Source organism: Xiphophorus maculatus, chromosome 15 (assembly GCF_002775205.1).
Source record: "Xiphophorus maculatus strain JP 163 A chromosome 15, X_maculatus-5.0-male, whole genome shotgun sequence".
NCBI classification, from domain to species: domain Eukaryota; kingdom Metazoa; phylum Chordata; class Actinopteri; order Cyprinodontiformes; family Poeciliidae; genus Xiphophorus; species Xiphophorus maculatus.
In genome coordinates this window covers 17,204,853-17,231,542 of record NC_036457.1, presented here as the reverse complement: position 1 = coordinate 17,231,542, position 26,690 = coordinate 17,204,853, and the positions used below count along the sequence as shown (strand labels likewise).

The 26,690-nt window shown below is 41.7% G+C and overlaps 1 protein-coding gene across 2 annotated transcripts; it reads right to left on the bottom strand.

The window, feature by feature from the left end:
- Positions 1–44: 44 nt before the first annotated feature.
- LOC102224728 (major facilitator superfamily domain-containing protein 2B) lies at positions 45–25,937 on the bottom strand. Of its 2 annotated transcripts, XM_005798297.3 has the most exons (15): positions 25,751–25,937; positions 24,097–24,446; positions 16,999–17,133; positions 16,742–16,866; positions 11,269–11,392; positions 8,834–8,912; positions 8,567–8,748; positions 6,237–6,327; positions 4,893–5,014; positions 4,360–4,443; positions 4,102–4,185; positions 3,838–3,947; positions 2,269–2,412; positions 1,456–1,632; positions 45–291 (listed from the first exon to the last, which is right to left on the bottom strand). In XM_005798297.3, the coding sequence occupies exons 2-15, from the start codon at positions 24,427–24,429 to the stop codon at positions 255–257; spliced, it is 1,827 nt and encodes a 608-aa protein (XP_005798354.3). In that variant the 5' UTR covers positions 24,430–24,446; positions 25,751–25,937; the 3' UTR covers positions 45–254. The 2 variants fall into 2 exon arrangements, with proteins under 2 accessions (XP_005798354.3, XP_023203450.1); XM_023347682.1 differs by having other exon boundaries at positions 81–1,632.
- Between the last annotated feature and the right edge of the window lie 753 nt (positions 25,938–26,690).

The window sequence follows — 26,690 nt, the reverse complement described above, 5'->3', positions numbered from 1 at the left end:
TGTATCATAAATAAATAACAGCGTAGAGTTAAACACAGCATATAATATACATTCATTTATATAAATCATTTATATGTTTATATATATATATTCAAGGTGACTATACAGTATGTGTGGCAGTAAAACAAAAAATGTTTACATTAAAACTATTTCCATATTTGACAGTGTAATATACACCAAAGAGCAACATTCCAGCCTCATGACTGGAATCCGTGGCTTTGTGAATTCACTCCAACATCCTGCTCACACGTTACTTAAATCTTCGTAGGTTCGGAGTCAATGCTTTGCTTCCTGCGAGAGACATCAGTATCAGTGCTACATTCGTACCATAGGTAGAAAGTAAACATACAGAAGGTTTCCCAAACCCCCCGCCCCTTTTTTGTTTTCTTCATCAATCTACAAGAGTTATTTGGCCACAGCTTACAACAAGATTTAGCTGTCCCTAATTAAAACTCCTAAAGTCAACTTATGGCATGGGGATCTTTGTTTATGACACGTTTGGAGACAAGTCAGGATGCAGGGAAAGTCAAATGTAGGAAAACAGAAGAGAAATCCTTTCCACACCGCTCACAATCTCAGTTTCCATTCACACAAGACAATTCATTCGACCAGACGGGTATCTCCAGTGCAAAAATGTCAGTACACTCATGCACCTCTTCTGAGCTAGCTAACAAGTGCCGCAATCTAACAAATGTATACATTTAGATTTGAAATTGTTTTCAGTAAGCCAAGGGTTTTTTTGTGACAGGAAGTGAGATATCTCACCTCTTTTGTTTTTTTCTCCTTTGGAAGCAAAACAATTTTTTATGTTTTACTGACCTTTTACCAAATAGCATGTTGAAAACAATTTATACCCTATCAGTTGTTTGGCTTTGATGATTTAATGGCACATTTCTGTAACTTTTAATATATCCATATTTGTTCAATGTATTTATTATCTATTTGTTGGACTGTGGCACTTTTGACCCTTGATATTTGTCTGAGCTCTTCTAATTGGAGGAATTGGAAACGTCCCCAAGCAATTGACGTCACCAAAAGACCTAGTGAAGAATCTGAAAACTTACAGAAGAAATATGTTTTTGACTTTTAACACAAAAAGATCCTGCGAGTTGCTTTGTTTAGTCACTGCAAAGCTTTGTGAGTAGGTTGATGAAGAAACAAAGGAAAAGCAGGAAGTTCAGAGCCCATGAACCTTAAATATTTAATCTAACTACATGTGTTCAAATGCTGTATCTTTAAGATAGCTGGAGTCCCCCTGAGTATTTACATTGGCGGATCACTTTGGTACTGCCACCACTTTACAGCAGCATTTTTCCTCCCCCTCTCAGAAGTTTTTTTTTTTTTTAACAGAAAGTCTTTCGCAACAAGTTCGCAACAGTTTGGAGGTTGAAAGGAAGGACAGAGTCGAAGGATTAGAGCTTTTCCCGCAGTTGTGCATTAATGATTTCTACACACCGTAGCTCCTCCAGCCAGAGTTTATTCCTGCGCCGTACGTCTTCGTTGATGGGATACAAAACCAGGATCATTAACCCCGTGACGATGAAGGCTATGGGTGCGGCGCCGATCAGGAGCTTGAGGGTGTACACCACAGGAGGGGGCTGCGAGCAGCCGCGGGTTTCGTACCCAGCAAACCTATGAAGATGTACAGGTTCTGTTTAGATGCGGGGCATATAGGAACAGATACAGAACCATGATGCTACAAAACTACCAATCTGATACCTCTAAGAAAACATAAATGGCGACTGACCCATGGTGTATTGCACCAAAAATGTGCCACAACTTGATGGCCCGAGTGGCAAAGAGTTTGGGCAACACTTTGCTACATTACAGTTTTAGCCTCTCTCAACCTCTTCCAAAGACAAAACACTCTAGAAATACACTAGAAGATCTCACAAAATGATTAGATCAAGGTAGAGATCTCTGGACGAAACTCAATGTTTTGTTGGAAAAAACAAACATGGCATATTGACCCCCCCTAAAAAAAAAAAAAACCTGCACTGAACTAAAGTATGTTTAATGTCTGATGACGATCAACAGAAATAATTACTTTTAGGCATTGGTGTCAAATGCAATTGTATAGGCTATTGGAAAGTTTGATATATTTCATTTTTACACACACTGCTTCTGCATACAAGCTTAGGTTTAGTCAAATCCATATTAAGATGTGATGTTTGGCATTCTTTAAGACTTAGAAAGGACCAGATTACGTTCCACTACACCTTGAAACATCAAATAACCGTGTTACGGGTGTACTTCATCGAGACTCACTGCAGGCAGAGAGTGGACACTCCCAGGGTGATGCCAGCGGCCAACTTGACGAAGAAAACGTAGAACGAATAGAAGATGGCTTCATGGCCTTTAGAGGAGCTGTTCGTCAGTCTGAAATCATCCACCACATCTGGCAGCATGGACCTGGATTGAATGCACACAAAAATAAACACGAAGCTATGAAAAGAGTGTCTCGCGATGGACGTTGGGAGCTTCCCTTAAACGCCCAAAGTAACTCAAGCAGTTGGCAAAACTTTAAGCTAATGCGCTTACCTTATTTCCTCACAAAACCGCTAGAGATGTTAGCAAATCATTACGTGATGCCAACTTTAGGGTCTCCGATATAACGGTGGGCTAAAATTACAGAGCTAATGACACGATCAGATGATGAGCAGTGGGTGGAATCGCTGGACCACAGGCAGAATAAACATTTGGCCCCTTCCAACGTAAACATGCCCCCCTCTTGGGAGGCTATAATTTGAGATAAAAGGAAGGGGAAAAGAGACGAGTGCTAAGCAGGGACAACCAAAGAAGCGTCTGGGAGGCAGATGTAAAGATACCTCCGGAGTTGTGTTGTGGGAGGCCTGTGACGGCACGAAAGATTTACATCAGACGCCGCATCTCCTGTCTTTTTTTTCTTCTTTTTTTTCAACTGACGTCACTTTCGTGACATGAAGTGGGTAATTGGACGGAGCCCTGTGGGGCATCAAATCATCATTAACAAGATGCTGATGACTGTTTCAGCTAACATGGGCAGCTTTGTGGTGCTGATGGGCAGATAGGCGAAAATTTCTAATTAAATTAACATTTCTTTCATATGACTGCCATGCAGACATTAATACAAAAGTGCCTGCAGACACAAAGGACTCTTTGGTTATAAACCCAACTTCTTTAAAAGACTATTAGACTCTCAAACCATATCTTGCAGGTAGTGAGATGTCTTCTCTAAGAGTTCGCCCTTTGGAATGATGCTCAAAGTGAGGTAGAGACTGTTTTCCGCGACTTCTTGTCTGCTCTGTACCATTAGACTGAAACACTGCTAATTCATAGTTATGACATTGAAAGCAAGGCGATCGGTTTAGAAAACCGGAGAAAATTTTGTTTTCACACAATTAATTGGGACGCCTCTGAAATATGCTATGAGTCGAGCTAGAAACGAGTCATATCAAAACAGAAGGGAAGCGTGGTAACATTAGCCTAGCATTCCAGCTTACTGTTGCACATCAAAACAATGGGAACAATGTATAGCTGACTAACTGTATGTGTGAAGTTAGTTATACATTTGAAACCAGATATTTATAAATGAAACCATTTTTTTTCTTACTATCAGACTTTAAATCAGATGAAACGTCTATTTGCTAAATGTGAGAATAATAAGAAACAGTTTTTGATCAACTTTTGTTACGTCCTTCAAATTCAGAACTTTTTTTAATGGACTTTAGCGTGTCTAATCGGGGCACAAATGGTTTAAAGCGACTCTCATCGGCATCTTGGAGCAAAAGAACAAAACAAAAAAAACCCAACCGGGACACAGTAGTAATATGTGGGATGTGTTCCAAAAGGCCTCACCATGGCAGTAGCAGCGACGCAGCTATGCTGAGCCCAGAGGAGACAGCCACAATGTAAGCCACCACCAAGTTAGGGATGAACACCAGCATCATGGAGAAGGGCATGATCCACTAAAGAGTCAAACAAGCACAAGTGTTTTCAGATGTTTACACGTGAGGTCAAGAAGATGTGTTTATGTGACTGCGGAAGCTTTGATTTGGCACACCCGCAAGATGGCACAAACAAGCAAGTTCGACGTCGCAAAGCCGAAACCAGGATGCTTACCGTGATGCCACAAAAAGCTGCTGTCTTCTTCCCAAATCTCTTCAGGAACCACTGCCAGAACGGTATGCTGAACAGCGCAGAGACCTGCAGGGCGACGAGACGAAGCAGATGATGTGTGAAACACTTCAAAAATTTGATTCTAAATGAGACTCTGCATCGTCGGTAAGTTAGAATTGTGAACATAGGGCTTTCTTTTGTTTTGTGTTGTGCTGCAAGGTAGATCTTGTATGCGAATAGGAAGTAAATCTGGCGACTCACGAGGATCACCACCACGATGTTCTGGAAGTGCTCCCTCAGTCCGGCAGCGTAGGTGCAGAAGAGCACGAAGTTGCTCTGTGTCAGCTGCAGAATTGAGAGAGGGGACATTCAGATACTCAGATATGCGGCGCAGTCGATGGGGGCACTCGGCGTGCTGCAGCGAGTGCCAAACAAAGTGACTGGAGAAGCTGCTGACGGGGGGAGTTTTCTGCTGTGATTTATTCCCCCTGTGAGACTCACACAGATGACAGCTGACAAAAAAAAAGAAAGGAAAAAAAAAACAATCCAGAAAGCTTGGGAAGTCTCCTTTGTAATCTAAATTCTGTAAAGATGCCAGATGCGCCACACAACAAGCCCTGTCAGTATCGCCCAGAGGAGACCAGGAACTCAAAGCCACAAACATAATGGTAGGTGTTTTTTTACACAGATCAAACGAGACGGAGCGGCAGGAATGCTCCCACGCTGTCGGCACTCATGACGGCTTCTGCTTAATGCGACTCTGCATCTGACGAATGTCTCGTCGAGACAATTACCTGAACTGCGACAGTGATGAGGAGGAATGCAGCTGTCAGGATGATGTACGGCCCGTGTCCCATCACTTTGAGGAAGCCCTGCACGAAGGGGATCTGCTCCTCCGTCTTCGGGCCGTAGGGATCTGAACGATGGGGCATAAATACACGCAGACCTATCAGATAACATGCAGTAAGGCAAAGGCGATAGATTTGCTCAGTGGGACTAGTGGAACTGCCCCTGCAATGCGGTGGCTAAGGTTTGTGTCTCTCCGAGCCATCATTTACGGCGTAATAACCATTTGGCTGCACTTCATAAATAATTTTAGCTCCAGTAAGTCTATTATTCTAAGGAAAGCAGTAAAATGCCTAAATCTAAATAAAAATTTGATTATCGAAAATGAGGCATAAAAAATATATTGTGGGGAATTTCAAAACATCTTTGTACACAAAGAAATTATTATTTTTATTTCCTCTTCCACATATGCTTCCATTCCAAGTTCCAAAAGTTGAATTAGCCCAGTGTTTTATGTATTGTATGGCTATCACAATTAATCGTGACGAATCGATTATCAAAATAATCCTCAACTAATTTTGTAATCGATTAATCGTTAACTGGAGCAGAAACACTCAAAAATATGGATATTTGATAAAAGAACAAGCTATTCCACTAATTAAGCCAAAACTGTACAAAACTTACATGCATTTTGCAGATAAAATCTAAAAAAATCTTTGTCTGTAAAAATGTTTTAGCTTCACTTGGTTCAAATTCTTTAAGGAAAAATCTCAAATTAAGCACATTTTGCTATCCAATTATTGATCGGTTAATCTAAAAATAATCAAGAGATTATTTTTCTGCATTGATTTTACTGTATTGACGTTAAATTAATACAGCGACTTTCACATGTTGATGTTATAAGTACTTTTTTAGTTGTAACTGTATAACTTGCAGTTACTATAATGTGTAATTGCTACACATTATCACTTAAGGAATGCTACGTTATTGCATGTTTGTCAATTAAAAGTTTATTTTATTATTTAAGAAATTGATTTCATGATCTCATTTGCATTTTTATGGATTTTTTTATATTGCATAAAAAAGGTTTAAATGAAAAACCTGCAAAATGTGCCAATTTTTTTTATCCAATTAACCGATTTATCGTCAGAATAATCGATTACTAAGGCAATCGTTAATTGCAGCCCTGATAGATTGTATTTTATTTTATTACAGTATTGCTCTATATGCTCTTTTTGTGGTGAAACCGTAAAGCATTCTTGTCAACAATCCTTTTCAAATGCTCTTTATAAATACTGGCATGTGGAAGTGAAATCATTTATGAGGAATGTTAATAATCTCGGTGATCTCACCTTCCCGCTCTTTGACTCCCAGGAACATCACCAGAGTGCACAGCAGGAACACTGCTCCTATCACACCCGCAGCAATCAAGTAGACCTCCTTCTGCAGAAATGGAACAAACACATTGCATGGCCTATATCTGTCTATTTCTTGTCTCCCCCCCCCCCCCCCCCCCCCACAGAAGTAGCACAAGCAAGTCTGTTTGGTTCTTCATAATTGATAGTTCTCTGATTAGCAATGAAATTCATTTACTGGAAACAAGAGAAACTCGTGCTCTTCAGTTCTTTGTTGTTAGTTCCAAGTGGCTGACTTATTGTCGGTGGTTTTCTGTGCAGGGTTTCGCTCTTGGTTTGATACGTCCAAACAGAGCCGACCCGAAGGAAACCAACCCCAAGCAGACCTGCGTCCAAAAATACAGACGTAACCGTTTCACCCCGACCGTGACAGGAACTGCTCTGCCTTAAGCAACTTTGTGTTTGTTTGCTATTTTACCATGCGGCTCGGCCCGGTGGTTCTTCATTATTTACGCACATCAAACACTCCCTGTTTCCGAAAGCAGACGGAGTTTGCCCAGACTGTGTGCCACCCTCAGCAGCGACCACAAAGAGAGGGGGTGAGGGGGGTTGAATTTAGCGGCTGACTGCAGAGGGGGTAGGAGCGGTGAGTGGTATTGCACCAATAGGGTTCACCCAAAATCCACTGGAAAGGTCTTATTTGAAACCCAAATAGCTGCGGTGCAAATAAAATCCAACCCAGGACGTTTCATCCGCACAGAAACTCCCATGGCCGAGGCTGTACAGCAGCTTGTGTTTATTCGCAGATCTACAAACTGAAATATCGTTTATTACGTCTTGCTGTGCTGCCTTAAATGACAAGACAACAGACTTTCCGTATTTTGTCTCTACTTTCGCATATATTCGTGGGATTTCTAGTGATATACCAACGCAAAGCAGAGCAGCGGAAGAGAAATAATATAAAAATGTTCTACAAGTAAAAATCTGAATTGTGAGGCATGCATTATTCCTGACTCATTTGGAAGTCTGTAGGGTTACATTTCCACGAGCTTTGCAAGTGCAGAAAGTGAAACGTTTGGCCATCCTTCTTTCCAAAATCACTCCAACTCAGATTGCATAAAGTTTGCGTTTGAAAGGCAAGTTTCAAACCTTGCAAAATATTTTTAAAGTCTGGACTTTGACTGAGCCATTCCAGAAATGTAATAATTTATTGACAACCGTTCAGAAAAAGATCTGGATGTATGTGCTTCTGGAAGGTGAACCTCATGTCTTTTGTGGTCTCTAACAGATTTTCTTCCAGCATCTTAGCTGTTGCTTAGCTAGCCCCCAACATCTGGGGTGTCCAAAGTGTGGCCCAGGGGCCATTTGTGGCCCTCTGAAGAACTCTGCACATTCCCCGCCTGTTATTCTATTGGTGCCGATGGACACTTTTTATAAACAAAAAAGAAAAGAAAATCTTGGCTACAACTCAAGTAATTTCTGATTTGTTTGCCAGGTTTTATCTTAACTTTATTTTAATTTTCCAACGACTTTTACTCAAAAGGGCCACCGGAGTTTTTGTGGCCTCCAAAACTCCACAAACGTTTTGGAGGCCACAAATGCTTTCAAATGCAAAAGTTTGGACACCGCTGCCCTACATCTTCTCTCCAACTCTACATAAATGCATCATTTCCCTCCTTCCCTTACAAAAGCCTAAAAAAAAAAAAATCAAATAATATTTTACTTCCATTTTAATTATCAGACAAAATTCCGATTGACTGTTATGTTTTACAAAATGTGAATAAGTATCAGGGGTATGAACACTTTCCGACTTTATTGTTTTATCTGGGGTGTGTAGAAATGATCTGTGTGAAACATAAATAAGTCTAATGACTTGCAGGCTGCCGAGACCCGGCAGTTCACTGGGGCTGCTTCTTGGAGCCTGATGTGAGGGAGGGACCCCCTTTTTGTGGTCGTAAACGGGGAGCAGGCCGGGGACGCCGGTTCAGATATCAAACGGAGCCGCCTCCCCTCAGTCCCGTGGGTTACACGGGATAAAATGTGAACATATTTCCAGTGTCAGAACTACCAGACAGTCAGTAAATATGGAACCAATTTTAAACAATCTTTCTTTTCATTCAACTCTCTCTGTCTCTCTTTTTTTTAAAAAACCCTTTTGGTGTTTTTGAAAGTAGCGCACACACACACACACACGCCCGCGCACACACACACCACCACTACAGGTTCGAGCCAGAGCGCTGCGGTGACAGCCCTCGTTATTTTCAAACCAACTCTTTGCCCCATTTTTAGTTACACCTGAGCTCTCGGACTGGCAGAGAGACACTCACAGCTTGTGACAGGTACTCCTGGGAGGGCACCAGGCTCTTCACGATCTCTGCCCCGCTGCTGTTTCCAAGGTAACCAGCAGACATGTTGTGAGGAGAGCAATGCTTCTGAGTGTGAGCGCTGGCCACGATCTGGCCCTGGATGGCAGCGCCCAAAAGGGTCCCCATCACCTCCACCGTCATTCCTGTCAAAACCCCAAAACAAAGACGACGTCATGCTTCGTCGCGGACGCGGCGGAGGCCGCAGCATGAATAATAGAGGAAGCTTACGGTAAGCAGTGGCTGAGTCCCGTTCCTTCTGGTCTGTGCTTATGAACATGGTGAGGGCAGAGTAAGACACGTGGAAACACTGCAAGGACACAAAACGTTCAGTTAGGACTCAGGCTAAACAGAAATAATGGACTCTGTTACAGCAACAAAACAAATCTGAAAGACTTTTCTATGATTGAGCAACTACAACTAACCAAAGGCAAAACATGACAATGTGAGTGAAAGCTATGAAAATGATAACTTTTTGTACTTATGTTTGTTGTACGCCCTACGTTTTAGATCCGTGAGTCTGAAAAGTGCGTCGTTGAAAGAGGTCTAATGGATTACTTCTGCAGCTTTAACTAGCTGAAACTAAATTTAAATTTTTATAAAAACAGTAACCGTTTCAAGCTTTTTTGAAGTATACTATGATGGACATTTTGCAAGTTATCAGTTGTTCAATACTGATGGCTGCCCGGTCTGACTCTCCACGGGGCTGCAACATGGGGAATCGCTCATCTCCACCGACCTTCCTCACAACGAGGGATCTTATGAAACTGATTACACAGCTTTTTGAAGAAAATGCATCAATTAAGCTAAATTGAATGACAATTGGAGAACCCTAAGGGTTCTTTTTCTCTGTAGCGTTGAAGAAAACATCAATAAACTGAAATGACCCGAATTAATTTAAATTAAACTAAAATGAGCTGATCCAAACTGAACTGCATGGCTTAGAACCAAGCTGAAATGCATTGGATCAGGTGAAATAATTAAAATGAAACTGAGCTGAACTAAACTGAGGGTTGCGGTGGACTGGTGATCTGTCCTGAACAGAACTGGTCTTAACCAAATTGAACTGAAATGAACAGAATTACATCATGCCAATTGGAAGTGAGCTAAATTGAATGAAGCCAATCTGAAATAAAGAGAACTGAACTGAATTGAGCCAAGGTGAATCAAATTGAGCTGCGCTAAACTAAACGAATTGAACTGAATCCGGTGCACGGCTTGAAAAATAAATAACTGTTCGTTTGGGTGCCGCCAACTTGTGAATAACAAGCTGCAACAAGTTAGGAATGCGAGTCTTTCATTGACTGAGAAATGTCATCCCTGCTTCCCCTTAAGATCAAGGCAACAAAGCGCTGCATAACGGTGAGGGCGCTATTTACATGCACGTTTTGGGTGAAAGCCCAAGCAAGAAAAGAGAACACATAGACTTAAGACTCTGAGGACAAGAGGTAGTTGTACCTCATGACTGCCCCCGTGAAAAGGTTATCACTTCTACTTAACGAATGCAAAATGTTTTCATGCTCAAGTCCTGCTTTAAATAGCCACGTAAACAAAGTGGCTTCCGAATGACAGACCGGACTGCCTTTTTATCCGACATGTTTCGGAGAAAAACACAAACGCAAAAGTGTCTGCTGTATATTTATCAAAGGCAATCTCTGCATTTTCCACGGCGGGCCAAGTTCAGATCGGTTTCCCTTCTTCCTCACCACCTCTCCCAGAGAATAGCCCAGCGACCGTAGTCCAGCTTCACTTTGTAATTTACTCAAGGGCTCAGTCAGCATTGTGGCCAAATGAGCCTGCTCAGCCAACAACGAAAATAAATGCGTCCGCGAAAGCGTTTTCTTTTCTCTTTTTTTTGTCCTCAGTGTTTGTGGAGCATGTCATTTACGGGGCTTTTACTGGACGCAAACATTTATAGAATCAATCGGGTTTTGCTCTTTTTTTCTTTTTTTTTTGCGACTTGGAAGTGAGAAGCGATTCATTTAGTGAAAACCCATTATTAGTTGATTGCGCACACAAACAAAGCGTAGCAGACTAGTCTCTGTTTACAGGCTGCGGCATTCTGAGTGATAGCAGCTGAACTTCACACAAACACACGGCCACAGACAATGAGGGGCGGCTAAAAGTGGCAACCGGCATTTACCGGGCAAGAGGTTCCTGGCAGGAATGACTGTATACTTATCAAGTAGTTAGAATTATATGCTGTAACAGCTGACCACAGTTTCTGCAGTGGTCTGAATGCTCTGTGGCATATTTTATAGAGGTTACCCCAGAGCAGAGCAAAAATAATGGGGGAAATGGAGAAAATGAGTCAACATAAGTCAATTGGAAGGACTCTGTTTTCCCCTTAAGATAATGTATCTTAAGGGGAATCTTTCAAGGGGGTCTTTTTTTTTGGACCCCCTAATTAAACTCATCTCATAAATCAGTCTATCAGTCCAGGACATCAGGTAATCGCTATCATCTCCTCCTTCAGCGCAAATATTTACAATGTTTTCTGCAGTCCATTTCTGCAGTCCAGTTATGTAACCTGCCTGCCCAGACTGGGAGACGAGTCAGTCAGGGTTTTCATCTCCTGTTTCCTCTCGATATCTGTCTGACTCGTGTGGAGCATCGCTCGGCAGTCTGAGAAATCCCCGAATATCCTGTTTCCAAAGAATACTCACATTGATGAGGGTTTGGTAGAGGCAGTAGAAGACCAGGTACCAGACGAACCTGCCGTTGATGAAGGGGGGAACGAACCAGAGGCAGAAGTACGACACCACCAGAAACGGAGTGCAACCCAGTATCCTGTGGGGGGAGGAAAAGAAAACGAGAATAGTGGATGAGATACATGAAGGGAAAGGGAGATTTGGTCCGTCCGTTGTTCTTTGCTTATATGAGATTAAATCACAGTGATGACATCATCCAGGTGGGTAATGAAGACAAACCTTTCTTCAGCATGCAGAGGATCCCAAGGCATTCTCAGACCAGAAAGGATATGGTTCAGTAAGTAAGTTCTAAGTCTAGCCTACGCTCTTTTACTGGCCTGAAGTGCCTTGAAAACCTCCAAAGGTAGATACTCAGTAGCTTCATTGAGTGGACATAAACACAAAGCAATTGGTGGAGCAAAATCCAAAAGAAAAACCATACAGACACAGACATCCACTGATGTCTAAATGTAGTTTAAAGAAAGATTGTGTTGATGAAATGAGCTAACTAGGCCTTAATTTGAATGTCTTTAAATCTATAGACTAACAAGCTCCAGTGTTGAATGACTTTTTCTGGTATAAATACAATCAGACTGTCCAACTTTACATAGTTATAACATTATGATCATGGACAACCAATGTTTTTTGGGGTTCTGATGAGAAGACAGACCAGTTATCTACAACATTTGCCTTTTTGCTCACCCCATCTTCTTCTCCTTCCTACTATCAATCACAAACAAGAGAGAGAACGACTCTGCTTGATCGAAGGTGCCACTCTGATGTTCCTCAACCAAACAGCCACCTGTCCACAAGCCTATACAAATTATAGTTCAGCAATAAATGCACAGAAATGAACTTCCCATGACAGTCCAAGCTGTCCCTTGAGGAGTGAAATTTTAGTGGGTTAACTTTAACTACACCAATTCTCTGTTGAGACCTGTTGGTTGATTGCTGAACAAAAAGAAGCCATTGGGAACACCACAAATGGGATCTGTGGCAACTGGGAGCATGTATACAAAGACCAGATAGTACATAAAGTAAACAAGGTACACCGTACTCTCACAGGACCATCCACAAAATAGCTAAGCCTTCTCCAGATCCTTTAAACATACGTGAACTAAACAGCCAAGTTCCCATGATTCCCCCTCCCTGAGCAATTCCACCAGGGTAGAGGAAAACTTGGATCTAATTAAATTCAGGGCATCACCACCAGTCACAGCAGAGGGGGAAAAAATGTGGTTTTGTCATTTTCACAACACTGTTTAACTGAAGCTTTCCTTTTTGCCCAATTACAGACTATCACTCTAAGTATGGCAGGAATCTGTCCTGGGAAACACAGAAAAGTTAAAGAAATTCCACCCTCTCGGGGAAGGACGAACACATACACACCCCTGCACCACACACACACACACACACGCACGACTGCACATATCCAGATGTAGCAATTACACGCGCGGATCCATGAATATGTAGCGTGCACTTAGGCGAAAGCTGCATGAAGCGATTCCGCTGTGATGTGCTTTCCTCAGAACTTGGGGAGTGATACAGTAGGTGGGCCATGTATAATTCATAAGCGTACGACTGTCTGCATCGCTACGGTTAAAGCAAACGGCTGCGTGTTGCAAAGTAACGAGGAAACAGCCGAATGATTGATGGTCATCGGAGACTGCCAACACAAGGCAGCACTTAAAATGCAGTTTGTCACGCAGTCTTGAACAGCAGACACATATAAAGAGACACTTATGGAAACTAGACCTCAATCTGAGCTAGTAACTAGCAAAACGTATTAAAAGGAGGAATAGAGAGGCCAGTTACAGTTGTTTCTGGCATCATCCGGCGTGGCCGCCTCACTCTCCTCCTGATTGTTTGCGCAAACAAAGGCGGTCGCCTGAGCTGGTGCTGCATTATTGACCGCTTGGCCGGTGGGAGCGCTGAAAGAGCCACAGGAAGGTTGGGGGTGGGGGGAGCGGCGGTGGATGGGACAGTTACAATGTTCCTGCTCAGGGAGAAAGAAAACAAAGTTGCACGCACGCTAACACTCGCATACTTTCTGAACACATTTTTCACGCACGAATGAAAGGTGACACCTGTCGCAGTAATTTGCACAGATTTAATTAAAGCTGTCCGGGCTGATGGGACGCTGACATGGATAATTCTCATCTTACTCACGTTTTCTGGCTCTTAATTACTGTAGATGTAGCGCAGTGGCACAGAACAGGTTTGAATGAGGTGTTATGGGTCAGAATGGACTCTTTGTGGATTTTAGACTATTCAACTCATGAACCTCAGAAGTAAAAGGTGAAGAAAGTGCAATTCAACAACGGATGTATGCTTTTCTGATGACCATATTTTCATCCTCAAGTACAGCTTAACTCGACCAAGCTGTTAAACTCTAACTTCGTGTTAAATGCCATCTACAAAGTTTGGCAAAAATCCTGTGAATTGAATGCGATTAACCACCTTTTATGCTTCAATTTCACCAGCAGTCCCTGAGTTTTAAAATCCACAGATCACTTCAGCTGTACCTCTCTGCCATAATAAAACAGGCAAGGAGATTTATAAAAGTAACAAATTGTGGCCCGATGCAAATAATTTCATAACAGCTAAGAAACAAAGTAATTAAATCAGTCTAGAAAGGGTCATAAACTCATTTCTGCATCTTTGGGGCTTTCGTATATGCTAACCACAGTGGAGCCCTTATACACAACCATAAAACATATGACAGTGGTGAATCTTGCTGGATTGGCCAGCCGACCAAAACTCCAAGAGCACATTGACGACTCAGTCAAGAGCTCAGAAGAACCCAACTAAAGCAGTAAAGGTTCGTGATTCAACAATAAGAAAGAGACTTGGCTAAAATGGCATCAAAGTTAGAGTTAATATGAACACATCACAAGAAACGTGAACGTATTTTTGGCACAAATAGAACCCCATACGTTCCCGGGGGGACACCACTGCTGACCAAAAAAAATAAAAGATCTGTCTTCATAATCTGCAAGACTTTTGGAAAAAATCCTGCGTAAAGATGAGACAAAAGATTATTTCTTTTGCAAGGTGCGTATTCTATTACAAATGACAAAACATAATCTAACATAGCTAACTCAAAATTTCAGAAAAAGAACATCTTTCCAACAGCGAAAAAGAAATAATGTCAGCACATCAGTTCATAAACTCAAGCTGAAGCCTTGGGTTTTGCCGTGGGACAACGATGTGAAGTATATCAGCAGATCCGTACTGTTAGGACTTGTTAAAAAGAAAGATAAAAATAACTTTAAAAAGTGGTAAAGAATTAAGGTATTAGAGTCCAGAACTCTATCCGATTATGTTGCGGTTGCAGGGCCTTAAACAGTCTGTTTATGCTCACAAACTCCTGAGGTGTGGCTGAATTAAAAAAAAATCCATTGGCATTTTGGCACATTCCAATGAGGAATGTGCCAAAATTCCTCCGCTGTTTTGTCAAAGTCTAATTGACTGTTGACAGAAACATTTGATGGCAGTTGTTGCTTCCTAGGGTGTCAAAACCAGTTTGTAAGTTTAGACATCAACTCCTTTTTCTCACAGGCTAATTTTGGAAAGCTTCCTTTTCCTTTAATATATGCAATCATCATTTAAAACTAGTTGAGGTGGCTTCACAGCTTATCTTCGTCTTTAAGTGCTTCTTTGTAAGCCATAAAAGGCAGATACCAAATAATGTGATATGAATAGTTGACAAAGTGCTCTTCAAGCCAAATGAATGAGGAGGTGTGAAAGTTATTCTTCTGCACTAAGATAAGCATCGAAACGGTCCTGACAGGTTGAGCTGTCGGTCTAAAAGAACCTTTTGTAAATGGCAATATGTCACTTCAACTGGTAACTTGTGCATATAGCAATATAGCAATACATATATAACATGACATTCTTTTTGCTACTTAACAGAATAAGCTTTAGTCAGTGCCTCTCTACTGCATACCTCTTCAACTAACCTTCCCTCTAACTGTCTTTCTCAAATGCAGATAATCTTGAAAAACGGCTCTAATGAGGTTTTTTTCTCTCCTTTTTTTTCCTGCTCTCATGGCAGTTTCCAACAGTCACAAATGCTGAACATTGCCTTGCCCAGGGGGGGCCACACTGGGGCCAAAGACTTAAGAAGTCAGGACAAAGATACAAATCACTTAATTTCTGGCGGGTGGAAAGGTTCAGCTTCCTGCTGAATGGACAGACGGGACTTTCCGAACAGGATAAAAACTGAGGGGAGTGTCCTGCCCTGTCATTGCAAATGCTGTTCAGCTCGCGCTGAAAAGAAAAAAAAAAAAAAAAGCGCTCGTTTCACATAAACACACGGCCTCATCTACAAGTTCCCGTGGGTAATCAAAGCTGATTTACCAACAGCATCTGTCTGCAGCTGAGTGTGTCGGGCTAGGCAGCAGTGGATTTGGACTCCCTCCAGCGCTGGCAGTTTGTGTGCAATCTGCTGTTTTATAAAGGACGCCGCCTGCGTTGCGACAGGAAGAATCACGCTGTGGTGTGATTGAAAGAAATGTGATGCAGAAATGCTTAGCAGCTTACCGAAAACAAAAAAGAGAGAGAGAGAAAAGAAATGATTTTTAGTAGAGGGATTTGTGTGAATATTGATGTTAGCATGAAATAATCCACACTAATGTTGACATGCGTAACATTTTACTCAAAACCCTGACGCACGGAGCCACAACGTACTGCTGCGTCGCAATAAATATTAGAATATGATAGATTTATTCTGGTAATTACATTTAAAAATTATACAAAATTTAGATTTTTGTTAATAAGTGCACTATATAATACTGTTGCCTTCCTAAAACAATGGTGTAAGTAATTTTTTTGCCATTACATGACTTAAGCAAAGAAAAAAAAATACTTTTGGCAAAGAAAATATGACTTTGACCACTATTTTAGGAATGCGACGACATTGTAAATATCGTTTTAAACACATTCAAGGGTATCATGTGCACTTCTTGTCCCAAATTACTGAACTTTTTAATGAAACTCCAGTTCAGTGACTCACACATGTACAGGTCACACACATTGGTGATGAACTTCTTAGTCTAATGTTTCCTAGCATCAAAGGGTAAAAGAGCCGCCCACACCCTTTAAGTAAACCGTCTGCACTGCTAATCAGAGGGAGCGTCAAGAACAACAATCCACCAAGTCTGTTTATCTTCCACAATCCTCAGGTGTGAGTTTTAAGCCCCTCAGAAGTGAATCACATGGCTCCAATTTTTTTTTTGCGCAAACATCAGCCTCATGCAGCAACTATAATTATATGCGAGAGCGAGGGAGCAAAACTAAACATCTTTCATAATTCATCGACACGCTGGCGTTCTTTGCACAGGCCCGGCTATGTGGAAACAGCAGCATGTTAGCACAGGGGAACTCAGGAACTTCTTGACCAAATAATTAAGCTTGAACATCAATAAACACTCTGACATATACTAACCAGGGCATGAGTCTGCCAATCTTGGTCCAGCTGCTCTTCGTGATGAGGAACCCGATGACCGGGTCAGTCACGGCACCCCACACTCTGCCTATGAACAGCACCAAGGAGGCCTGGAAGGGGTTGATCTGCGGTGGATGAAAAGAATGTGATCAGAAGCCAAACTCGTGTTTTTGTTGTCGCAACTGTTCAAGAATGGAATCTGCAGACACACCCTCTCCAAAGATTTCACTGCACGTTTTATGGATCAAAGAGTTTACCTGAGCGACATCCAGCAGGTAGATTTGCAGGAAGAAGGCTGAAGCACTGGAAGTCACCTCCTTGGGAGCGCCGCCGATCGCAAAGCATAATTTGCTGCATATGGTCAACTTCTGGTTCAGGTTTGTCTGCAAAGACTAGAGGGTGGAAAGGAAGATGAGGCTGTATTACTGTGCAAAAATAAATGTTACAAATAATGACACCATAGCTCACTATTATGAATTTCAGATTGTGAACCTAATCTGTATGTCTACCAGTATAGAGCACAAATATTTATCTAATGTCGTTTTAGTGGCTTTTAGATGTAGATCACCTTAGTGAAGATTTACTTTCAACCTGAACTAAAACAAGTACAAATTCAACCACCAAAATGCTTCATGACAAAGCTTACTTTAACAAATCATAAGAAGAATATCAGAATTGCTGAGGTGTAAGAAAATTAGACATATTTTTCAAAAATTTCTACCAAAAACAATCTGAAAAGTGTGACATGCACTTGTAATCATCTAACTCTGGGAGAATATTTTGTCAATCCTCCTTTTAAAAGAACTCTGACAGACAAACGATCCTGTCCCTCCTAAAAGTAAACAGCTTCCCCACAGCATGATGCTGCCCCCACCATGTTTTACTGCAAGGCAGATGTGATCATTGTGACGTATAAAGTTTTCTGCCTTTGCATGTAACACCTAAACATTTTAAATAAAACATGTTTCAGTTTTCGTTCCCTTCACGGTTTTTTGTCGCTTTGTCTTTTTCTGTCACTAAAACCTCAATAAAACACAATAAGTTTCTGAAATGTGGCAAAACGGACAAAAAATTAAGCCCTACTGATAGTTTTCCAAGTTCTTGTGAGCACAGTTGATACAGTACTGGCATATGACTGTGAACATTTACATTACACATTCATATGTAGGTATTTTTGAAACTAAAACAAACACAGAAAGCTTATTGTGTAATGTTTTTATATAGAGTTCAAGGTTTCCCCCAGAAAACTTGCTAAGCCTGGTGGTTGGCGTTAGGGCAGTCAGTCATCCAGGAGCCTGTCGTGTTTTTGAATTAAAAAAATGTTTAAAGTTGACAGAAAATTTGAAATATCACTTGATAATTATGTGTTATTGAAAGATTGTAAGAGTAATACACAAACACCACCTTTAAAGTCTTAAAAAATGCAAACATTTTGAAAAGACTTAAATAAATAAGCAATGCTTAACCTGGTGGGGGCACAAGTAAAGCCTAGTGGGCTGCCAGTCTTATAATGCACTGGGGGAAATCCTGGGGTTCTTACAAAAAGGCTCCAAAAATACAATTTCATCCTTACAACTGCGGTCACTCAGTGACTTCTGATCTTTGCAGTAATTTATGTGTACCTCACATTAGGGGTTGGCGATATGGGTTTAAAGTTTTATCACGATATTTTGTGGTACTTTCGTGATAAATGATAAAAGTCACACAGTATAATCCCTTTCAGATTTACTGATATTTATCAATCCTTTTATTGAACAAACAGTGGGGGAAAAAAATAGCAAAATTAACAATCCCAACAAAATGGACAGTTTCAGGGGGGTTTAAACATCGCTAATTGGCCCTTATCGTGACATTGATAAATCGAAATTCTTATCCTGACAGGAAACTTATCACGATAAATGATAAACAACATGATAAATGCTATTTCTTTTGTCTTTTACAAAGACGCGGCTTTATATCCCTCTAAATGGTTTACTCTTGCAGATAGGACAGAGCCCCATTCATAAATTTCCATGTGTGTGTTTGTGGACTGGAATAGACCCCTGCTGGCTGTTAGCATTGTGGTCGAGGGGTTGCAGACGTCGGTTGTTATAGAGGAGCCGGAGAATCCCGCTAAAACCAATCCATGCCTGTGCTTCCTTTCCAGTGCCCTGCTAAAACCATTAAACATTTCACTGTCGGGGTGTGTGTGTGTGTGTGTGTGCGTTTGGGCATTTGTCTACCGAGGGGAAAGCTTTCATCTCCAGACTTGAATAAGCTGAGACATCACAGTGTGGGCGCGCGCAGCATTTGCTACTGTCTCGGCGGCCACATATCAGCCTCTCTCCGTATATATAACCTCTGTGTGTGTCGCACGCGAAGTAGCTTCAGTCCACATCCAGTGGCAAGGCTTGGCTGACAGCTACTCTGCCCAGAGTCAAATGAAAGACGGAAATCACCAAAGCGACCACAGCCACGACCGGCGCACTGTTATTATCCAGCTCAGGCTTTTCTCTTCCTCCTCCGTTCAGCCCCCATCAAAAACGCGCAGGGGCTGGAGGAACGACAATTACCAGGAGGGAGGTGTGTAATTATTCAATCAAAAGACAAGCGGGTCAGAGGTAAGTAAAGGCTGCACGGTGGTTCCGACTTCAAAACTCTCTGTTCTTCCACTCTCACTGCAATTATCCTTAATTGGAAAGAGGGGGGAAAGAAAGAAAGAAAGAAAAAATCAAAGTCTCGGGCGTCTGGAGAGTGAGAGCTTAACTGATGATGTGCAAAAATACTCTCCCCTCATGTCTCTAAACACTTCTCTCTTTTTTCCTTCATTTTCCCACCGAAGTCTTACACTGCATGTCTCATTACTGAGTTCTCATCATCAAAGAGCACAAACAGGATATCCTCTCTCTGCTGTTGTCTTGATGGAGCGCATACAGTTAAGTTATGCTGATACGGAGAGACAAGGGGAGCATCAGCAGGAGTTCACACAGGGGCCTAATCTCTGCACTGAAAAAACACAAAAGTATTTTTGGTCTGGTTTCTAGTGCAACTAGTACCCTTGAAATAAGACAAAACTAACTCACAAGTAACTTTTCATCAAGATATAGTGGCTTGTTTGAAGTGAATAATTCCTTTATATTGATGGGGGGGAAAGTACTAGTTTCACTGGCAGATTATTTCACTCAAGACATTTTTCCCCATGTTATAAGTGAAATAATCTGCCAGTGAAACTAGCACTTTTTTAACAGTATGAGGGAATTTTTCACTTAAAACAAGCTAATATATCTTGATGAAAAGTTACTTGTAAGTTGGTTTTGTCTTGTTTCAAGCGTACTGAGATATTTATAAGAAAAACTAGACCAAAAATGCTCGGTGAGACTTTGTGTTTTTGCAGTGGGAGGTGGATTAACCCTCAGGCTGCGCAGGGAGACTCTCTTAATGACAACTGATGAATAAAGAAAGGATGATGGGAGGGGGGGATTATTTAACCAATCATGTCTCATGGACTTTTTGTTAAGGATTTCAAATTATAAGGGTCACACCACCGCATATCTCATTTAGAAGAGTCGAGAAGCTTCAGGCTTTCTCGCGTTTCTAGGGTGGTTATGTTTACAACTGATGGAAGTTATGAGAAGCACTGCTCAAGGTAATTTCTTTGTGTCTCCGTTGTTGGGACTAATTGGAACAGAAAGTTATTCACCTGGAATTTGCAGTGGTACTTTCCCAAGCACTCACTTGTGCTTATTGTGTTTCACAAGAAAAGTCTTCGACAATGCAGACGGGCTTCATATTTGGGCGGTGAAAGGACGCGGTGTGCAGCCAAGAGCCCTATTGCTGTTCTGATAACAGAAGCTGCAGAGATTAAACGCTCTGTTGACAGCACAGCTATTATCCCGTCACGTTTGCGAAGGAGTGAGGAACGTGGAAGAGAAATGTGAAATGCGGTGGTGGCAGCATCATGCTGTGGGAACGCTTTGCTTGAGCAGGAACAGGGGAGCTGGTCCGAGTTGTGAAGTCAGTCTTCAAACCTGATCCACTTTCAGGTGCTTCCGTGTGGCATAACTGTTTAAATGCAGAAAGGTTATGAGGAAAACTAAAGATAATCAGATTAAAATTTAAGCTCAGGTTTCTTTTTTTTATATCTTTGATATTTATTTGCATAAACTAAAATCTATTTATTTATTTATTTCGAACATGATAGTAGTATAAAATCATGCACAAGAACAAGGAGTGCAAAAGACACATATTTGTTTGTACGTTTGGATGTAAAGAGCTTTGTAATCATTCCCCATACTTCTGAACATTGACTTAATAGCAACGCCCCACCCAGATATTTCCTATTTCGTACACCTCAGTTCTCAAGATTAGTCAATTATTGCTTTTGGAAGCTAAATATAGTCTAGAAAAAGACCAGATACCAACCGAACGTTTACTTTTCTGTCTAAGATAACATGAAAATGAGCCCAGTCCGATGATTTAAACAAATACTCCTAATGGGTGGTGCATGGAACCCAAATCAATATTTATTATTCACTGATTTTTGCGGTCTATTTTTAAAGCAAATGTGAGGGTCAGTTCATTTTATCGTGGCAAATCCGAACTCGTCGTTGAATTTGCAGTGAAATAAGCCTAACAACGTTAGATAAAACCAAGAACACACACATAACGTTCGCATTCACAGAGTTCTCTTGACCTTTGGGAAAATGACTTTTACCGTGACTCATTTTCAAAGCATTTGCTCAAAGGTGACAAACTCCATGGAGCGCTGAGGAATGGATAGACAGAAGTTTGTCAGAGTTGCCAAACTGGTTATCTTGTGTGAGGTAATGGTTGTTTCACTGAAACCTCTGCGCTGTTGTAGAAACGTGGGAGATGAGTGTCTTTGGCGGAATTGCTGTATGACACCATGTAGTGCACTAGGACATAAAAGGACATAACCTCCTTTATGCGCTTGCCTGCAGGTGTGGGTCGATATGAGATTCTCACGGTAAAATGACACTCTGTCACCAAAAGCATTTTAAACAACAGAAGTGTGAATTGATCTTATTGTTTCCATTTTAAAGTGGAAGGTAACAATCGTTTTTTTGACTACTGTTAAAATTGTTATTATGGTCATTGTTATTGCTACTGTAGCCATCCCAACCTATCTATAACATTCCTGTTTTAGTACATTTTATTATTTTTCACACACGTTTGCTGAAATATGACATAAACAACCTCTAAAACATCTAGTAGCTTTCTAAAAATCTGTTTATTTCACTTTGGGAGTATAAAAAGAAGGATTTATGTTGGTTATTCAACCCATGTATGTATTCATACCTGGGTCATGAATACATAACCCCACTAATTTAATAATAGTGACTATCGACAATATTTCCAAACAAGTAATCGCGTGAAAAGTGTAGGGGCTTTTTTTCAGCTACATTTCAGAAAATTAGACTCTCTGGAATGTTTCTAAGGATCTCCTTAAAAGGAGCTTTGATTTCAACATCTGACTGACAGCAACAAGTGGGGGCAGGGGGTGGGGGGGTGGGGCACTACTCTTGGAACATAAAAAGAAAGAGAACACAAGGGCACACTTTTTAGAATCCTGTCAAAAGGACTCTTCTTTCAGCCAGCTGATCCGCAGTGTGCAGCAACAGATGGCAGGAGGACAGCGTTGCTTTACTCTCTGCTCCGGACAAAAAAAAAAGAGAAAATTGGACGCCTTCTTTAGCATCTCAGTAGATGAATTTCCACAGATGCTATGACGAGATGGCTTTTCGGCTGTATCACAGCTTGTGTATTTCGCCAAAATGCAATGGAAACACTAACGCGAGTCATGTGATCAGCCGGATGTTACGGCTGGCAGAAAAGACGACTAAGACGACAGGAAGTGGTAGCCATAGGAGGAGGATGGCGCAGCATGTTTTTTAATGACCTATTGTGTGAACAAGCGCATGCATGTGGAATTTTAAATGCGTTTCTGATTTAATGCAAATAAGCAATTTTCGACTTTAGCGGAACATCAACAAGTTTTTTCCGTTTCCAATGGAAATGCAGCCAGTGAAAGAGGTTGTCACGGCTTTAAATCCTCCTTCTAGCCAGCTAACCGGCTAACTGAGAAGCTTCAAGTGAGAGAGGGTTGGTGCTGCGTGATTTGAACTTAGAATTTTACCGCAACATTTTGTGTTGTTATTGTGATAACAGTAAAAATGATTGAAAAGCTAATTCTGATTCATTTTTCAGACAAATGCTGCGACTGCATGGCACAGCATTCACAGAGCCACAAACACGAACATTGTTCTTGAGAAAACATTTGAAAGAAGGACAGTATATACTTTAAAAAGTCTGATTCATATCACTAATCAGCACAAAGTGACTGTATTTAATCGTATTTTTGAACTTGCTGGTATTTATGGATGCTCTTATGGAACAAAAAGCAGAAAAGAACAGCAAAAATAACCCTTCCGATAATGCTCTATGTTTAATTTTTCATTTAACTTAATTAAATAAAATTTATCCAGACAATGATGAATCGAAATTCTTGCTAAGAAATTTTTCACGATAAATGATAAGCGATATGATAAACGCTCACCTCTAGTCAGCGCCGCGTCACTCTACGACCTCTATGCAGCCAGAGAAAATCTTACACCCCAGCGTGTTTCTTTTGCACATTAAGAGGAGCCTTCTGTCAGTCAGCTGACCAGCAACGTACAGCAAGAGAAAAACCTGAACACTCCAAAAACTGGAAAATTTGGACGACTCTGAAAGCATCGTTCCTTTAAAACCTTGATACCTGTAACCAGCCCATTTCTACAATTTCCCTCGTAAAATAGTACGAATGACAAAATGTCAGAATGATTTTTCAGATGATTTGTTGTTCCTCGGAAAAGCCGAACAAATCGTGCAACTGAAAAACACGACGAAGCCCCAGAGAGAAGCCCACCCACTCCATCACTGTGACTGAGTTGTCAGTTTCTGTCTCCTCCACTGCCTTGTTTCCTGGTGATCAACTGATACAACCAAGACCGTTACAAAGACAAGCAATCTTCCAGCAGGTCTTCTGGCAAATTGGAACAGATTTTCTCAATTGAATAGAATCAGCTGGCAGCCATTGACTTCTCTATCTGGGGGATTACAGTCCAAAGGAAAACAATAAAGCTGATTAATCACACAGAGATAAGCAGCCACGGGCATCACGTGTTTTACACTCCGTCTAATCAAGTCAGTCACAGGCGAACCCCGGCAGATCACATCCAGATGTTCAAAGAAGGGTAACAGCTTCTGAATTACAGTGACGACGTGAGGGGAGATCAGTTGAAGGAAAGGGCACAACAAGAAAAATAAAAAATAAAAATGACATGCAAAAAAAAAACAACAAAAAAAACCCTTACCTGCTGAGGAGCTTTGGGAACCAAGGGTTCGCTGGCCTTGGTCATCTTCTCCGCAGAGCCCTGCACTCCCCTCTCCGCTTTGGTCATGGCCGTGAGACTGCGTGTGAGGCGACAGCTGTACCTCGGCTGCTGCGCGCGCGGGGGAGTGATGAAGTGATGAGTGCGAGCGTGGCTCCTGGTGTGATCCAGAGTGGCCTGCCACTGGGAGGTGCGTGTCAGGGGCTGGAACTGGAGGTGGCCGTGGCTCCGCGCATGCGAGTGAGCGACGGCTCCGGAGGCAGGCGGCTCCTCCTGCCCCTCACTGACGGCCCTGCTGAGGAATTCTGCCGCCATTCACATTGCTGTGTGTTCTGGGAGGGAGCCGGGGAGGGGAGGGGAAGGGCAAAGCAGGAGACACATGAAAGAGCTCACCTGATTTTCTCACACACACACACATGCACACGTACACGCACGCACAGGTATGCAGTAAAACAGCACCGATTGCAGGCATGTACCCACACATTTAGGCGCAGCGGAAAAAGCTGTTTGGGCGTTTGGAACGAGTGCAGGCGAGCGTTTCGGTGCAGATGCGGTATGTTAAGACAAACAAACAAAAAATATCACTTTCAGGATATGAGGAAACAATGGCAGTGACATAAACCCATTGTGTCAACAACAAAAAAAAACTGTTTTATTATATATATATAACTTATCAGAACCAATAAAAACTGCACAAAGGTGTTTTTTGGGGGGGGTTTCCATTGGAGATAAGGCTCCCCAACCAGGGTGATATCTCATTGGAGGTGGCCAAGAAAAAAGAAAAAAATTAAAAAGTAATTCTTTTCAGCCTTGGGCTTTGATTGGGGCAAGACAATAATAGCATTCTCTTTCCAGTATGAGTGGAAAAGTGATTAGGTGGGAACTTAGCTGGAACTAAAACTCGCAAACCTTGATGTCTTCTGCTTTCCAAAAACAAATAACAATAAGGTCAGTTAATTTAGGAAACATTGTCTCAGCTTTTACCCGCAGCTTCTGGCTACACGTCCATTTCCTTCCTCCCTCTGACTTTCCCTTATCTTTAGCATTGTTTATGTGTTTGAACTTAACATTTACATAGTTATTTATTCCACCGTTAATGATACTGGCTATGCGCGTTCCCCAGAGCAAAAAGAAGACGGCATTTTACCAAACCTTTAGGGGAGAGCTATAATCTTTACTGCATTTCTGTTGAAAAATAAGTGTTTAATAAACCATGAGGAGTTTAAAAAAAATAACCTGTAATGAATGTACAATAGTTTTATCTCTCTTTTTAGACTCAATCTAAGGTAGTCCTCATGCCAAAACATAAATAGTGATTATTTGTGTTTTGGCCTTTAGACTTCCCCCCCCCCCCCCTTAAGTTATTGTGCTGCCCTCCCTCCCCCCCGACGACATAGCACCCTGCATGAAGAACCATATGGCCCATAGAGAATCCTAAATGTAAATAGACAACAAATGCACGTGCCTTTCATTTGCCCTAATGATATGCCTGCAGAGCATCCACGAGCTGAAATCCGACAATGTCCCATGCAGGAAGATGCTAATCTCTACCTTTTCCGCTACAACTGAGTGCCTCCATCCGCTGTGCAGCTGATGACAACACCGAAGGATGCGGGAAGCAGCAGCGTCATCTTACCTCGAGGCGATAAGGAAAAGCAGCGGCCGCAGCCGTCGTCACGTTTTTGCCGGCTGGCGTCTGGTCCGCGCGCCCGTCCGAGGCTCAGTTCCGACGGGCGGGATGAGAAGGAGACTGCGGAGGATGCAGACGCTCCGTGCCGCTCTTAATCTTGCCTCCTTCCAGCAGCCGACAGTTAGTGACGGAGCTGCGCCCCACGGCGGCCGAGGTGGCGCATGACACGTGCCTGCGCGTGTGCGTACGTGTGATTGTGTGTGTGTGTGCGCGCGCCCCCGCCCTCGCGCCAGCGGCTGAGGAGATTATAGGATGATTAAACTCCGGCGGCAGTTTCTGTTGTAGTGGATCATCATCATCAACAACCATCGACTTGGTTGTTGTTTTTTGTTGCTGTTATTGTGTTTCTGAGGCAGAAAAAGAGCGACATCTTTAATCTGCTTCGAGTTGAATCTCTACAGAACTTACAGTTGAAACCAGATGTTTAAATGTGCTGCATTAAAAGACAAAAAAAGAAGAAAATTTTCACTTTGACATTAAATCAGACCTTTAAAAGTTTAGCTCAACAGAGATGATCGAGGTTTGTTAAATTCCCGACATTTGTAAGAAAATTCATTCTTTCTACAAATTGTACCATGTCTTTAATATTTTGCCAATATAGTTGTGTGACTGCCTCTGTGTTTGTGACCTTTAACCTACTCCAAGGAAAATGTCCCTGTAGGGGGACAGTAATAAGGTGATACAAAATGTGCTTAAACCTCTTAAATATTAATTCACAACATCTGAGTTAAAATGGAGGCACAGAGAAGAATGTATTTTAATACTGATTTATTATATAATGTCATTCCAAAGAAAATAAATAAATAAATAAAAAGCAGGCAGTTTGCAAATGCACTCAGAGACAAATCTCTTTCATTTTTGGGACATGCCCTGTTCCCTCAGTGTT